At 38.0% G+C, this 12734-nt stretch overlaps 1 protein-coding gene across 5 annotated transcripts in view; it reads left to right on the forward strand.

Annotated features, from left to right (window-relative positions):
• The window catches only part of CNOT10 (CCR4-NOT transcription complex subunit 10), a 75096-nt gene that overhangs the window by 7159 nt on the left and 55203 nt on the right, over positions 1–12734 (forward strand). Inside the window, exon 1 of one of the 5 annotated variants that reach the window (XM_037846661.1) lies at positions 6239–6720. The exons of the other annotated variants lie outside the window; for them this stretch is intronic. Coding sequence (XP_037702589.1) covers positions 6519–6720 — 202 coding nt within the window. The 5' untranslated portion in view covers positions 6239–6518. Of the gene's footprint in view, positions 1–6238; positions 6721–12734 lie in introns of those variants that run through there. 5 annotated transcript variants of the gene reach the window in all.

Here is a 12734-nt window from a genome sequence, read left to right on the forward strand (position 1 = left end):
CCTTGTTACAATTGATGAAAAAATATTATGTATTACTGTTAACTGTAGTCCATAGTTTGCATTAGTTGTGTTTTTCCCATATACCACCCTATTATTAAAGCCTTGTAGTAGTGATGTACATTTGTTCCAGTTCATGGATGAACATTCTTATATTTGTGCTGTTAACCACAGTCATCCACAGCAGGGTTCACTGTGTCATACAGTCCCATATTTTATCCTCTAGCTCTCCTTCTAGTGACATACATGACCCTAAACTTCCCCTTTCAGCCACAATTTCAGCCATAATTCAGTGCTGTAATTACACTCAAAATAATGTGCTACCATCACCTCTATTCATTTCCAAATGTTTACAATCAACCTTATTAAAAATTCTGTACAAATGAAGCATCAGCTTCCCATACTCTACCCTCATTCTTTCTCCTGGGAACCTATATTCTAGATTCTATGTCCATGAGTGTACATAGTATAATTAATTCATATTAGCGAGATCATACAATATTTTTCCTTTTGTGTCTGACTTATTTCACTCAACATAATGTCCCCAAGGTGCATCCATATTGTCACATTCTTCAGGAGTTCATCCGTTCTCACTGCTGAATAATGTTCCATCTGTGCCGATTTGAATGTATTATGTCCCCCCAAACACCATTATCTTTGATGTAATCTTGTGTGGGCAGACCAATCAGTGTTCATTAGATTGTAGTTCTTTGGGTGTTTCCATGGAGAGGCACCCCACCCAACTGTGGGTGATGACTCTGATTGGATAGTTTCCATTACTGGGGTACTATATAAGCTTGGACAGAAAGAGCGAGCTTGCTACCGCCAAGAGGAACACTTTGAAGAACTCACAGGAACTGAGAAAGGAGCTGCAGATGAGAGACAGTTTGAAGACAGCTGTTGAAAGCAGACTTTTGCTCTGGAGAAGCTGAGAGAGGAAAAAAGCCCCAAGAGCAACTAAGAGTGACATTTTTGAGGAACTGCAGCCTAGAGAGGAATGTCCCGAGAGAAAGCCATTTTGAAAGCAGAACCTTGGAGTAGATGCCAACCACGTGCCTTCCCGGCTAACAGAGGTTTTCTGGACACCATTGGCCATCGTCCAGTGAAGGTACCCGATTGTTGATGTGTTACCTTGGACACTTCATGGTCTTAAGACTGTAGCTGTGTAACCAAGTAAACCCTCTTTATAAAAGCCAATCCATTTTTGGTGTTTTGCATTCTGGCAGCATTAACAAACTAGAACACCATCTTGTGTATATACCACATTTTGTTCATTTATCAGTTGATGGACACTTGGATTGTTTCCATCTTTTGGCAATTGTGAATAATTCTGCTGTGAACGTAAGTGTGCACATGTCTGTTTGGGTCCCTGCTTTCAGTTCTTCTGAGTATATATCTAGTAGCAGGACTGTTGGATTATATGGCAACCTGCCTCATCTTTTGTGGCTACTGTACCCTGCCCTTAGAATTTGCCATTTCTACAAGTCCTGCTAGTTGGATATCATTTTAATAGCTGGAAGAGTTGAATGATCCTACTAGATTTTGAATTCTGAATTTTTCCCTCTATATTTCCCTCAAATTCAAGAATTTTTAAATCTGGGAACGTACACTTAAACTAAATAAATGCAAAATCCAAGCAAGTGAAAGCTTTGTAGGTAGGGTTTATAGATAGACTTGAGTACCCACCCAGAATTCTGAACTGTGAAACCACATCATTTGAAACACATTGATCTGATAACTATAAAAAGGGTGTAATAAGGAATCTGCATAGTTAGTATTTTTTTACATTTTTATTAAAAAAGATTTCAGACATCCAAAAAATGAATGATAAAATAGTATTCATATACCCACCATCTAGTTTAACAATTCCTACATTTTAGCATATTTGTTTCAACATACGTTTCCTAAAAATAGAGATATTCATTTACATAACCACAATACCATTTTCATACTTCAGAAAATTAATACTTCAATGTATTAAAATTTCTCCAGTTGCCCCCAAAATGTTCTTTAAAGCTGTGCTTTTCAAACCAGGACCTCTTCAAGATTCATCCATTGTATTTTGTTTTGTCTCTTGAGTCTCTTCTAATTCCCAATATCCTCTTTTAAATTTTTGCATGACATTGACTTTTTGTAAGACTGAATCAGTTGTCTTATAGAATATCCCACATTCTGGATTTGTTGGATTGTTTCTTCCTTATGTCCTTTAATTAGTTTGTTCATCTCCTGCATTTTCTGTACATTGAAAGTTATTTCTACCAGCTTGATTAATTCTAGGTTTAACATATTTGGCATGAATGTTTTGTAGGTGATGCTGTATACTGTCTATTCTATATAAAGAGTATAATGTCAATTTGTCCCACAATTAGCGATGCTAAATTTGATCAATTTGTTACGATGGTGTGATGGTTAGGTTCATGTGTCAACTTGGCCAGGTGATAGTACCCAGCTGTCTGGTCAAGCAAACACTGGCCTCACAATTGCTATGAGGACCTTTGTGGCTGATTAATAAACCAACAGGCTGGTTTATTAAATCATCAGTCAGTTGACTGCAGCTGTGACTGATGACTCACCAAAGGGCGTGTCTTCCACATTGAGAGAATGCAATTGGCTGGATGGTCAGGGACTTGGAAGGAACATGACTGGAAGATTGGTGACAAAGAAGTCTGGGGAAGGGGTATGTGGATAGACCTTTCTGAGTGGGCAAAAAACATGAAGATATTTGTGTCCCATGTGAATGCTCACCAGAGGCTGACTTAAGCAGAAGAAGATTTTAATAACCAAATGGATAAAATGACCTGTTTGGTGGATACCAATCAGCCTCTTTCCCCAGCAACTCCTGTCATTGCCCAATGGGCTCATGAGCAAAGTGGTCATGGCGGTAGGGGTGGAGGTTATGCATGGGCTCAGCAACATGGGCTTCTACTCACCAAGGCTGACCTGGCTACAGCCACTGCTGAATGTCCAATCTGCCAGCAGCAGAGACCCACACTCAGTCCCCGATATGGTGCCATTCCCCAAGGTGATCAGCCTGCTACCTGGTGGCAGGTTGATTACATTGGACCACTTCCATCATGGAAGGGGCAGCGATTTGTTCTTACTGGAATAGACACATACTCTGGATATGGGTTTGCCTTCCCTGCACGACATGCTTCTGCCAAAACTACGATCCGTGGACTTACAGAATGCCTTATCCACCGTCATGGTATTCCACACAACATTGCTTCAGACCAAGGAACCTACTTCACAGCAAATGAAGTGAGGGAATGGGCACATGCTCATGGAATTCTGTGGTCTTACCGTGTTCCCCATCATCCAGAGGCAGCTGGGTTGATAGAACGGTGGAATGGTCTGTTGAAGACTCAATTACAGCGCCAACTAGGTGGCAATACCTTGCAGGGTTGGGACAGTGTTCTCCAGGAGGCTGTGTATGCTCTGTGGTGCTGTTTCTCTCATAGCCAGGATTCATGGGTCCAGGAATCAAGGGGTGGAAACAGGAGTGGCACCACTCACTATCACTCCTAGTGATCCACTAAGTAAATTTTTGCTTCCTGTCCCTGCAAGCTTAAGCTCTGCTGGTGTACAGGTCTTGGTTCCAAAAGGAGGAGTGCTTCCACCAGGAAACACAACAATAATCCCATTGAACTGGAAGTTAAGACTGCCACCTGGCCACTTTGGTCTTCTTATGCCTCTGAATCAACAGGCAAGGAAGGGGATTACTATACTGGCTGGGGTGATTGATCCTGACTATCAAGGGGAAGTAGCACTGCAACTACACAATGGAAGTAAAGAAGAGTTTTCCTGGAATACAGGAGATCCCCTAGGGCGTCTCTTAGTACTACCATGCCCTGTGATAAAAGTCAGTGGAAAACTGCAACAACCCAATCCAGGCAGAACTACCAATGACCAAGAAACTAAAGGAATGAAGGTTTGGGTCACCCCACCAAGCAAAGAACCATGGCCAGCTGAAGTGCTTGCTGATGATAAAGGGAACATGGAATAGGTAGTGGCAGAAGATAGTGATAAATATGAACTATGGCCACGTGACCAGTTACAGAAATGAGGACTATGACGGCTTGAATATTTCCTCCTTGTTTTGTTGTGATTATGTTTGTATTTGTCTGTAAAGCAAATATCTTTGCTTTCTTCTCTGTGTTATCCTCTTATCATATGGCATAACCCGTACTGTTCATTTTGCTGTATTTAAGCTAAAGGAAATCAAGAGCTAATGTCACCCAAGGACTTGCACCCTATTCTGGAGAGATTTAGTGCACTTCCAGTTGTATGCTGCACAGCAGAGTATTGTTAGGCAAAATATTTGTCCGTTATTGTTATCTACTTAGAGATAAAGTATGGTTTTAGGTAATGTGTATAACAGCCAAGTTGACAAGGGGTGGACTGTGATGGTTAGGTTCATGTGTCAACTTAGCCAGGTGATAGTACTTAGCTGTCTGGTCAAACACTGCCCTAACAATTGCTGTGAGGACCTTTTTGGCTGGTTAATAAACCAACAGGCTGGTTTATTAAATGATCAGTCAATTGACTGCAGCTGTGACTGATGACTCACCAAAGGGCGTGTCTTCCACAATGAGAGAATGCAATTGGCTGGATTTAATCCAATTAATCAGTTGAAGACTTACAAGTGAGACAGATAGAGGACCTTCACTTCTTCTTCACCTGCCCAGTGAAGCATTTCCTGAGGAGTTCGTAGAAGTTGCCGGTTCGTTTCCCGAGGAGTTCATCGAACATGTTGGTCGAAGATCCCAGTTCATTTCCTGAGGAGATCGTCGAAGTTGCCGGTTCATTTCCCGAGGAGTTCATCGGACATCTTCCTTGGAGTTGTCAGTTTGCTGACTGCTCTGCAGAATTTGGACTCATGCATACCCACAGTTGCTTGAGTCACTTTTATAAATTTTATAGTCATAGACACCTCTCATTGATTCTGTTTCCCTATAGAACCCTAACTAATACAGATGGTGACAAGAACATCTTTTTCCATTTGCAATTGATAGTAATCGATAAGGTAGTACTTTGGCATTATGTAAATAGCACTGTTGATAATCGGTTATATCACTGGGGATTACCAAGTGGTAATTTTCTTTGTTCTGTCACTATTTCTACATATATTAGCTGGTATCCTTCTGTAAAGAATAGATTTCCCACATGATCTGGGGATGATCTATAATTCTTCCTAGAAAGACACTTTCAAAGCTTAATTCATTCTTTTTGGTTACCATTTTTTAGAATAAGGAGCTGAAATAATAGTGACCTGTGTTTGATATGTTAAGTGTTTTTAATGTTTAAGAATTTATAGTAAAATACTGGTGTTGTGATTCCAACTTTAAATGTATAATTGAGTGAGTAATTGATTTATACTTGCGAATTTAAGTTGAAACTTTACTATATTTGTATTATTATGTGGAACACTAAAGAGTACTTAAGAGTCTCTGTATTTATGTTTTAATTTTTTAGATTTATGTTACTTAACCTCTCAGCAAATTTTTGTGTAAGTCAAACAATTGTTAAAATTGAATATAGTCAATTTTTTAAAGTGGTTAAAATTTGTATCCTGAAGGTGTTTAACTTTATAAATGAGATCAAACATTTATCACAGCACTTTAAAATTAATGAATGCTTCCTATATGTTCAAATACAATAATAAGATGTCTAAGATGAATGTGAAAGCTTGAGGAAAATATAGACTTTTCAAATTTATAACTCTAATAAATCAAATATTAATGTTTTAAACCTAGAGTAAATCTCACTTTTTTCTACGCATAAAAACTGCTGTCAGATAGGAAAATAAAAATACTCATCAGCAGTGGCAATGGCTTTCCTCTTTTTCCCCAAAACATGCTGATATTCTTGATTTGTATTTCCTTTCCTTTATCCTACAGTATTGGACAGGATGCTCAAGTATGTAGCATTGCTGGTAATGAATAGGTTATTCTTTGGGCTCTGGAATCTTTGCTCTCCCATTTCTCCAGTTTCTTTTGTACAACCTGGAAGGAGAGACCATAGTTCAGGGAATACTTCTTGTGCTGCAGAAAGACATCTCCATTATTTCTCTGAGCTATGTAGAAATCAGCCATTTTGTGTGTGGAATTTTGATGAGTCAGGTGTTTTGTTCGGGTGATAGAAAAACATGTGAGGTGTATGAAGCTCTGCTATGTGGTAACTGTAATGAACCTGAATTGTTTTTCCTTGGAATGGCATCCTTGTTATTTAAAACTTTTCTCCATAGAGTCATGGTAAGCATTTTGTGAGTCTAGCAGTGGATCTCCTTAGGCTTTAACGTTACTTTTTCCTTTGGAAAAATTTTCTTCACTTAAATATCTTTGGAGTGACATTTTGACAAGCATAGCTTGTAGGTAAGCTCATCCTCCAATCAGACTTAAATTGTTAACATTCTGCAATGGAATGTGTCTAAGCTTTCAGTTAACTGGCTTCTTTCAGTTTTCAAAAAGCAGTGCATCTCTCTTCTACTTAGTTAAAACCTAAAGGGAGTTGTTTGGTGAGAAATGAAGTCTTTTGGCTTAAAGAGTGTGAAGGTTTGTGGATTAAAGAGCTCTGTACGCCTAGAAAGACAGCCATGTTCATTAGGTCAGAGTAGAAGGAAAGTTAAGTTTATGGATGAACGATCATATACTCTTTCTGTTGGCAATGGGGACTATTTTTGGGCAAACAAAGACGCCTTGTGGAATTATGTGCAGAGCCTATCTGGTAAGAAGTTCGTAGTTACAAATAATGAATGTTTTTAAAATATTTAAAAAAAACTGATTACAGAAGTAATACCTGTTCCTTAGGAAACTTGAAAAGTGCAGAAAGATGAAAGGAAAGACACTAATTCCATTAAAGTCTATTTAAAAAAAAAAATTCATCCTTAGTAAAAGAATTTAGGTAAAACTGTGGTTGGATAACGTGTAGAAAGGATTTTTATTGAGCTCAGTTGTCTGAAATATATGTAAAAATGTAAATTTCAAATTTTCTTGTCAGCCTTAGAGTCTAACTTACTTATTTGTCTTAAAGTTGGCTTTTTTCCTTTTCCAGAGAATATTAGGTATCTTTTGCAATCTCTAGGGAATAATGACAGCAGTGTCCGCATGAGTCACTCTACTTCAACTTCTTGGTGAATTATTATTTTTTTAAATTCAGTTTTATTGAGATATATTCACATACCATGCAGTCATCCACAATGTACAATCAGTTGTTCATAGTACCATCATATAGTTGTGCATTCATCACCATGATTTTTGAACATTTTCATTACTCCAAAATATAAATGAATGAATGAATAAAAATAAAAAAGAACACCTAAAACATCCTATCCCCTCATGCCACCCTATTTTTCATTTAATTTTTGTCCCCATTTTTCTACTCATCTGTCCATACTCCGGATAAAGGGAGTGTGAACCACAAGGTTTTCACAAGCACACCATCACACCATGTAAGCTAAATAGTTAAACACAGTCATCTTCAAGAATCAAGGCTACTGGGTTGCAGTTCAAGAGTTTTAGCTATTTCCTTCTAGCTATTCCAAAACACTAAAAACTACAAAGGGTTTTATATATATATATAGTGCATAACAATACCCTCCAAAATGACCTCTCGACTCCATTTGAAATCTCTCAGCCACTGAAACTCGGTTTCATTTCATTTTGCTTCCCCATTTTGGTCAAGAAGACTTTCTCAATCTCACAATGCCAGGTCCAGGTTCATCTCTGGGAGTTATGTCCCATATTGCTGGGGAGATTTACACTCCTGGAAGTCATGTTCCAAATACGGGGGAGAGCAGTGAGTTTACCTGCAAAGTGGGCTTAGAGAGAGAGAGGCCACATCTGAGCAACAAAAGAGTTCTCAGGGAGAGACTCATAGGCACAATTATATGTAGCCTTAGCTTCTCCTTTGCAATAACAAGCTTCATAAGGGTAAGCCCCAAGATCTAGGGCTCAGCCTACTAACTTGGTAGTTCTTAAAGCTTGTGAGAATATCAGTAATATCCCCAGGTGGAGAAGTTTAATATTTCTACGTTTTCTCCTAGTTCCTCAGGGGGGCCCTGCAAATACATTTTTATTCTCTGCCCAAATTACTTTGGGATGTACTGGGATTCCACACTAACCTGTACAAACCTACCAGACCTCACTTCCTATGCTAAGTTCTATGTAGTTATGGTGTTTGAATAAACTGACCATACAAGTTGAATTATTTAGTGTGGTGCAGAAAATACAGATCCTGCACCAAATAAACATCTCTTGCCTTGGTCTCACACAAAAGTTGAAGTTTTAAAACAGTCAGTATTGTCCTGTATGCTTTATTCTGATTTTTCTTAGTCCTAACCAAATCCTCTTCATTCATATCTCTAATTGAAGTCTGATCTCTTTTTCAGCTTTTTTAACAGTTGCTGTATGAGGTAACACTTTCTGTATGCATGTTATATTTCACAATAATGGAAATAGCTTAAGTTGTGGAACTGTGTCCTATGATATTCTTTGAAATTTGCTCTCTATTTGTTAAATCATATTTTGAAAGTTATCACTGTTATGTATACATGTTAAAGTTCGCAATTTAAAAATGCATTAAAAAAAAAAAACTAAACAACAACAAAAACAGTGCAATTTAAAAATGGGCAAAGGACGTGAATAGACAGTTCTCCAAAGAAGATGTACAAATGACCGTTAAGCACACAAAAAGATGCTCAACTTCATTAGTCATTAGGGAAATGCAAATCAAACCACAGTGATATACTGCTTCACACCCACTGGGATGGATTTTTTTTTTTAATGGCAGATAGCAATTGTTGTTGAGGATGTAGAGAAATAGGAACCCTTGTACATTGTTGGTAGGAATGTAAAATAGTGCAGCTGCTATGGAAAACAGTTGGGCAAATCCTCAGAATGTTAAACACAGAACTACCTTATGACCTAGAAATCTCACTTCTAGATATATACCCCAAAAAATTGAAAGCAGGAACTCAAACAGATATTTATATACTGATGTTCATAGTGGCATTATTCACAAATACAAAAAGATGGAACAACCCAAGTGTCCATCAACCAATGAATGGATCAACAAAATGTGAAATATGCATACAATAGGACATTATTTAACCATAAAAGGGACTGAAGAACGGATCCATGCTACAACATGAACCTTGAAGATGTTGCATGAAAGAAGTCAGACACAAAAGGACAAATATTGTATGATTTTACTTATGTGAAATAATTAGAGTATGCAAACTTTTAGAGACAGAAATTAGTTTAGAGGTTACTGATAGATTAGATAGGAAATCAACCAGTGTGTGTTGAGGAGGGAATGGGGATTTAATGCTTATAGAGTTTCTGTTTGGTATAATGGAAAAGTTTAGGTAATAGATGGAGATGGTGGTAGTATAACATCAAATGTAATTAGTAACATTGAATGGTATACTTGAAAGTGGGCTGTAATTGGTAATTTTATTTTGTATATGTTGTGAGAATAATTTTTTTTTTCCAAATTTAAACAATTAAGATGGGTTTAAAAGAAAGTAAAATCCCTCCCTCCTCTTTCCCACTCCCACAAGGTAACCACTGAAAGTTTGATGTGTATCCTTCCAGACTGCATTCTGTACATATTAAAAAATACATATATATGTATACATTTTCATAAACATGAGATTCAGCTCTTTGCCATCTGTTTTTTTGTTTTGTTTTGTTTTTGATTTAGCAGTATGTTGTGAAAGCATGCAGAATTGAGTTCTTTTAAACAGCTATTCAGTGTTCCATTTTATTCCTAGACCATGATTTAGTTAACAAGTCTCTTAACTGAAGGACATTTAAGTTACTCATAGTCATTCACTGTTATATATATACAGTGTTGCAGTGAGCAGATTTGTGTCCTGTGTATGTGTCTTTTTAGGGCAGATGCTTAGAAGTGATTTTGGTCAAAGACTACGCACATCGATAGGTATTGCCAAATTACTTTCCAGAAAGGTTGCACCAATTTTTACTCATACCCAGTGGAATTTCTCCACATCCCACCCAAGCTGGTTATCATCAGAGATCTTTAGAACCTGATTGCTGATAATTATATTTTATTGTTTTAATTGACACTTATTTAATTAGTAATGAGCTTTAATTTCATCTCATGTTATTAAACCATGTATATTTATTCTTCTTCCAAAGGTTCCAGTGTTTGAGAAAAAACATGGACTGTGCTAGTAAGGCTGCCTGTGGTGAGAAGGCCAGAAAGGTGCTGAGAATAAGGGAACTTCAGGCAACTCTTGGGGAGCCATGTGGAGGACAGGGTCACACTTTCTGGAGATGAGGGTATCCTGCAAGTGAGGGTTGTAATGGATGAAGTGTGGAAGGAGGGTCTATTATGTAAGAATGTTGGGGGAACATTCTGCCAGCTCCAGCCCCAACCCAAGGTCCTATTAGTAGTCCTGTTAGAAGAAGGGGAAAGTAGGAAGGAGACAGCAAAGAGCCCCATGACTTGTGTGCTTCTCGATAATTTTCTGAAATGTAGGAAGGCTAAGAAAGGAGATTGTTTGATTTAGTGGAAAGAAACCAGCTTTGTATTCAAAGCTCACCTTTACTACTTCCAGGGTGACCTTAGGCAAGTTATTTTACCTCTCTGAGCTATAGTTGCCCTGTCTATAGAGTGACATTAACATCTGTCTTGCAGATTGTAATGATTAGAGGTAATTTACATATAAAGCTTCTGGTATAGGAGGTAGCATATAATTAAACATCTGATGTTTATTACTGTTACCAATAATAAATTGAATGTCTAACTGTTCTCTGAAAGATAAACAAGTGTTCCAAATCTCTCTTGCTTTCTGGTGAAGGGGATTGTGTTAGTATAAGCAAAGGTCAGAAGACTGGGGAGTGTGAAACTGATGAATGTCCAGAGCCCTGTCACCCTAGAGAGGGGAGCAGTAAGCCCCAAGAAGTAATCACTCAGTGAGGAGGAGAATTGAAAACACTAATTCCTTTGTAAATGAAAAGTCTCTGAAGTTGGTGGTCCTTTTGTTTAGGCCAGACAAAGCAACCTGAAAATGGGAAAAGAAAGGAACTCTGGAGTGCTGCAGACCCCTTCCCATTCCATTCCTAGACCCTGTGCTGAGAAGAAACTTCCATTTGGGGGCAGCACAATGTAGTGCTCAAGTGCTTGTGAGCGAATTTGCTGGAGTTTGAGGCTTGCTTCATAACTTAATAGCTTTGTGACCTTGGCTCAAAGTTGTTACCTCTGTGGTTCAGTCTCCTCAGCTACAAAATGGAAATAACCCACCTCAGGATTGATTTGAAAATTAAATGAGTTAATCCACGTGAAGTGCTTAGAACATTCATTTAACTCACAGTAAGTGCTCAATAAATGTTAGCTGCTGTTACTGTTTTTGTTACAATTAGAAATTACAGATAGTGTTGGTTCTTCTTAAGCTAGAACCTTGCCTTCTTATTTCAATTCCTTATGCTAGAGAGCCTGATAGAAATGGAACGATTTGGAAGGAATGATGGTTATTTCAAAGCAGCAAGCAGTTTTTACATTTGGAGCTCTGTTGCTTCAGGACTGCCTTGCCTGGCTCCCTCTTGTCTTTTAGGCCCTCAAGGTTTTTACCTGTCATACAACCTCGCCTCTTGCGCATACTCTATGCTTCACCACAGCCCATTGTATTGTCATAGTATTGTTTCAGATCTGGGATCGTGTTATTTGCATTCTGTGTCCCCTAAGAGTCTCTGAGTTTCACAAGTGCTAGAACCTTGTCAGTAGTTCATGTTTGTGTCTCCAGCACTTAGAACAGCATTTGGCCCATAGTAGGCTCTCAGCTATTTTTTAAATTGAAATGAGTAGCCTGAATTTATCATAGACAAGCTAAACTATTACAACTAAAAATTAACTCCCAGGGAAGGGTTGTGTACCTTTCCACAGCCTAGGTTAAAGAGTGAAGTGTCTTCCGGGAAACTTGAGGTTATAGTGGTGGTGGTATTAGTGGCTGTAGGAATTATTGAAGGTGGTAAAGTTGAGGGACAAAGATGGTGTACCATTTTTCCCCATGTGGAGATTTTTCCAGTGCTACCTTTGTTAGATGTGAGTGTTAATTTATAGTTAAACTTACCAGTTTCTTTAGAGAAGCTTGTTTGGGGTTACTGAGTTTCTGAGTTGGAAAGGTCCCTGAAAGTCACCCAGTACAGACCCTCATTTTAGTAAATAGGGAAACTGAGATTTGCCCCAGTTCCTCTTCTCTGGCATTTATTTAATTTCAAAAGTGACACTAGAGTCTTAGTCTTATTTCAGTTCTGCCTCACTGCTCTGCCTGCCTCCCATCTGTATGTTGAAAATGAATAGAATCTGCGACTGCCATGTATATGTTGGGGGCTTAGTCTGTGCCAGATACATGCCAATTACTTTATGTATTCTTACTATAGCCTCCCAATAACTCCAAAAAGAGGTTTGCTTTTCTAGCGGCATCTCTTTGTGGTTTTAATTTGCCTATTCATTTTCTTAATGGTGTCTTTTGGTGAGCAGAAGTTTTTCATTTTTATGAAGCCTAATTAATCAATTTTTTCTTTAGCAGTTTATGCTTTTTGTGTTCTAAGAAATCTTTGCCTACCCCAAAGTCACCTTTCTCATCTGTTTCCTTCTCTAAGTTTTATAGTCTTAACTTTTGCATTTAGGTCTTTGATCTATTTTTAGTTTATTTTTGTTTATGAGGTAAATATCAGAGCTTTTTTTTTCCATACAAATATTTAGTTGTTTTA

Source organism: Choloepus didactylus, chromosome 1 (assembly GCF_015220235.1).
Source record: "Choloepus didactylus isolate mChoDid1 chromosome 1, mChoDid1.pri, whole genome shotgun sequence".
Classification (NCBI taxonomy): domain Eukaryota; kingdom Metazoa; phylum Chordata; class Mammalia; order Pilosa; family Megalonychidae; genus Choloepus; species Choloepus didactylus.